This window comes from Chinchilla lanigera, unplaced genomic scaffold, assembly GCF_000276665.1.
Source record: "Chinchilla lanigera isolate Chin_1 unplaced genomic scaffold, ChiLan1.0 scaffold00018, whole genome shotgun sequence".
Lineage (NCBI taxonomy): Eukaryota > Metazoa > Chordata > Mammalia > Rodentia > Chinchillidae > Chinchilla > Chinchilla lanigera.
The window spans coordinates 26,512,538-26,517,161 of NW_004955419.1; the positions used below are offsets into that span (position 1 = coordinate 26,512,538).

The 4,624-nt window shown below is 37.2% G+C and overlaps 1 protein-coding gene across 3 annotated transcripts in view; it reads right to left on the bottom strand.

Annotated features, from left to right (window-relative positions):
* Tgfbr1 (transforming growth factor, beta receptor 1) overlaps positions 1–4,624 on the bottom strand; it is a 55,451-nt gene that overhangs the window by 21,639 nt on the left and 29,188 nt on the right. For 2 of the 3 annotated variants that reach the window (XM_005382822.2, XM_013513285.1), the window contains exon 3: positions 1,295–1,537. In XM_005382822.2, coding sequence (XP_005382879.1) covers positions 1,295–1,537 — 243 coding nt within the window. The remainder of the gene's footprint in view (positions 1–1,294; positions 1,538–4,624) is intronic. The other variant, XM_005382823.2, reaches the window with a different exon arrangement.

Sequence of the window (4,624 nt, forward strand, 5' to 3'; positions counted from 1 at the left end):
GTGGGCCACCACGCCCAGCCAGTTTCTATATTATTCCTCAGTCACAACTTCTGCATTAATGGTCCTTTATTATCACTCAATTATAATTGGCAATGTTTTCATTATGCATATTTTCAAATCTTCATTTTATCCATGCATTTAGCATTTATCTGAAGCTGGGGTGTATTTTTCTAAGGATATTAAATCACATTTAAAAGTCCTAACACAGCACTTCAAGTACTTTTATTAATGCATCTATTCCATATTTCTGATAGAAAACACAGCCCAAAGAGGAAATGTGGTTTAACCAAGGTCACAGAGCCAATCAATGATAAAGCTTATATAAGAATCCAGATATACTGATGCAGTATCAAATTCTAAAATCATAGGCACAGCGGCATCTGTTCCTTTTCTTTGTCTCCTTCCAAACCACATGCATGATAAAGCAAAATACAATTCCCCTTCAGTTTAAAAATGAAAGCTGGGTTTAGTGGCACATGTCTGTATTCTCAGTATTCTGGAAGGCTGAGGCAGGAGGATCACAAATTTGAGCCCAGCCTAAGCAATTTATGATTGAGTGACTCCAAAATAAGGCTCAGTCCCCAATAAAACTCCCTACCAAAGGTTAAGTACTGCTATGCCAAAATCTACCTCAGGATGACTGTGGCAAATTGGAAATTAGCCAGTGTATTTCTTATTCCCAAAAAATAAATAAACAAACTGAGAAAAGCAAATCTTACAGGGGCCATGGAGCCATAAAGTTACATTATATAAGGTAGTCAATTTTGTTTCTGGAGTAAAAAATTACTAAGAGTTCATTAGTTTGATAAAAACCAGACCTGACCTAACAACAGCAATTTCATATTAAAAAAGCAAATAATCTTCTCAATTCTGAACATATTCCTGTCATGCCTGCTTTCAAATACAGAAATAAGGATGCTAAAGTATTCAATAGAATGGGTAGATCATTTGAACACTTTTGAACTTCAGTCTCATCTGAAGTTGTTCTCCTTTCTATCTGGTAGACATGAGAAGTTTATATAGCTAAGGATGCTTTGAAACTTAATACAACTGTAAAGCTGACTTACTGAATTGTTTCAACCGTAAAGGTAAGTTCTAATTTATACTAAACTAGCCACAGGCAGATTTAGACCATGCTTAAAGACCTTTATGGGTTTATACCTGGAATACTGTTCACACTACCCCAAGTTTTAACAAACCAAGCCAAACAAATTGCTTAACAAACTAATAAAATAAATACCATAAGTTCATTTTCACAAGACTTCTTAGAAAAAAGGAGAAACAATTACAGTACCTGATCCAGACCCCGATGTTGTCATATCATAAATTAAGTCTTTTAATGTAGTACCCTCTGAAATAAAAGGGCGATCTAATGAAGGATCTTCTTCATTTGGCACTCGATGGTGAATGACAGTTCGGTTGTGGCAGATATAGACCATCAACATGAGCGAGATGCAGACAAAACAGACTGGTCCAGCAATGACAGCTGCCAGCTCCACAGGACCAAGGCCAGGTGACTGCTTTTCTGGAAAAGGGCCTCAAGTGAAATAAACATCAACAACAACAAAACACTGTAGGTGGCATCCACATTATCTTTACTCCACATCTCCTGCAATTATCCAGTGAACCCCTGGCCACATGGCTTCATCAGAGGAGATCACAAGACTCAAACCCAGAACAAGCCCATCATTCAGGTTCCGCTCACTAGCCCTCCCTTTTATGATCACCAGCTCTGTCAGTGCCCTCTTATTTATGATCACCAGCTCTGTCAGTGCCCCAGCAATCATCCAATTCACTAAATCAGCTACCAACATCCCAGGTCCTTCCCATTTATCACTTTGGGTTACCAGCAAAGGAACCAGTAACCTGGAACAGCTCCCACTAATGTCTTTTAAAAATCATCATTTTTTTCCTAAGTACTTTTTGGCTTGTCTACCTATTTCAAGGCTAGTACCTGCTTATGGCACAATGGGAAATGTCTGAATACAAATAAGCAAAAGTTAAAAAAATTTATGTTGCCTCACCATTGCCAAACAACCTACATTTTAGTACATATGTCTCCAACAATTTTTTAAAGGCAATATACAACATCTCTTTTTAAAACAGAATTTTCCACATGCCAGTAATCACAGCACTTGGGAGGCTGAGGCAGGTGGATTGTTGCGAGTCTGAGACCAGCCTGGGCTACAAAGTGAATTCAAGGTCAGCCTGAACTGCATAGTAAGACCCTATCTCCAAAAGACCAAAAAAAATTTTTTCTGTTTATAAATATTCTTTTTAGATTATTTTAATCACCTGAATTGTAAATTCCAGATCATTTACTTTCTCATAATCTTTTAATAATAACACTTTACATTTTTGTCAGAACCACATACATTATAATTACTCTGACATTCATTCTGAGTCCAATTAGTTCACTGTTGACTACCATTTTTTTCTTCCTAGCAATCTTTCCCATTCTTGAGATCTTCATTTAGATTAATTTCTTATTATAAAGAATTCTATTTCTGGTCATTTCTTTTTTTTCAGTAAAAGTACATATGGGTCCTTACATACTGAATACTCAATAATCTGAAGACAAGCCCAGCATGGTAGCACATGCCTGTCAGCCCAGCACTCGGCAGGCTGAGGCAGGACGATCTCCATGAGTTGGAGGCCTAGGCATACATAGTGAGACCCCACCTCAAAAAAACAAAACAAAACAAAGTGAAGCAAAACAATAATATGATTGTTGCCTTTGTGTATGAAAAATCTCAGCCTAGCTCAATATACCATGTCCATTCTGCCCTCTGATACTTAAAAATCAGAAAAGCAGCTAGTGTCATAGTACATGCCTGTAAACCCAGCGCTTTGCCAGGCTGAGTCAGAGGAATTTCAAGTTCAAGCATAGCCTGAGCAACTTAGTGACTTAGCAAAATCCTGTCTCAAAATAAATAAAAACAAGGGTTGGGGATATAGCTAAGTATGAAGGCCAAGGGTTTAATCTCAAGTACCATACACACACAAAAAAAAGACGGGCAGAAAATCTGAATATATTTTTCCTTACATGCACTAAATGCACTAAATGTGTGTATGTGTGTGTGCGTGTGCGAGTGCGTGTTTTAACTCCGGAACATAGTATTTTAAAAAAATACATATTTGGACATTTTTTCATTAGTCATGCCTGATAATCTTCTCTCTTCTGTACTTGTGTCATTTTCTAGAATATAAGGAATTACCTAGATCTATCCTTCCTTTTAATTTGCTCACCAACTCTTTTCTCTAAACTGTAACATGATTTCTAAAGCTTGACTATAGAATTACAGCATCTATTCTGCTGCTGCACTCTCCACTTTATTTTATTTTAAAGAGAAAAAAATAAAAACAATGCTACAGAGTTTCAAAACAAGATAATAGGACATTAAGTTATACTGCATATTGTTATCTTCAAAATAGTTGCTCAGATTACAAGATATAAACTTGCAAAATTGATCAAACAATATAAGCACAAACCGTTCCTTTCAATGAATAATAGAAATTAGTAGTGTAATTATCTTAGCTATCTTGTGTGTGTGTGTGTATAAGATTGTATACATTCTATTTTAAAAAGCATTCCTCAACTGAACTTTTCTCTCAAAGCAATCTTTAACAACTGTGAAATGTTCTCATTTCATAGTGAACAACTGAAAACAGACTTGGGACTGTCTAAAAATTTTCCCTTGCAAGCAGTAACCCTATTTCATAGTATGATACCTACTGTAACTTATGCAGTTCAGTCTACTGCTTTTAAACCACAGGGTCTTTTCAAATGTAAAGTTTTTGTTGTTTATCCTGGAACTGAAAATGAGTTTATGTCTATTTAGCATTAGAAATGAGGTGACTTTTTCACAGGATTTTGTAAATCTCTATCCAGGTTGTTTCAGGCTGAAACAATGAAAATGGGAAATCTGAACAATCGTATTCTTTGCCATCTTAGAACCACAGAACTCACTACACACAAAAAATCACAGGCTGACAGACTCCTACAACAGAAGCTCACTAGCTTGCTGAAACTAGGCAGAGGGCTGCCTCCCTTCTATAACTGGTGGGGTCTGGCCTTTTTCCTCTGAGCTACAGCAGTGCTTCCTACTTTAATCAGCATGAGAGCAACTGAGTGGAAGGTGAGCAATGAGGTTGGCCCTTAGGAGATAGATAGTCTGGTGCCAATTATATATAAACTGCAGAAGTTCCTCACAAGTGTTGGCAGGCGGGTGTTATTTCTCTATTAATTCTTCTAGGATTAATTAATCTCCATTTTATACTCCTCTGATTATTACAGTAGAAATTTAGGATTCAGGGACAACAATAAAATAGTTAAATCTTAAATCTGAACTCTAAAATTAATCCAGTCCTAAAATGAAGCTGGGCATGGTACTGCATGCCTATAATCTCAGCACTTGGAAGGCTGAGGTACGAGGACTGGTGTGAGTTCAAGGACAGCCTAGACTACACAGTGAATTAAAGGCCACCCTGAACCATATGGCAAGATCTTGACTCAAAAAAAACAGTGAGGAAACAAAGGGAGGGAGGGAAGGATGAAGGGAAGGAGGGAGGAAGGGAAGAAAGGGAGGGAAGAAGGGAGAAAAGGAGGGAAAGAGAGAGATAA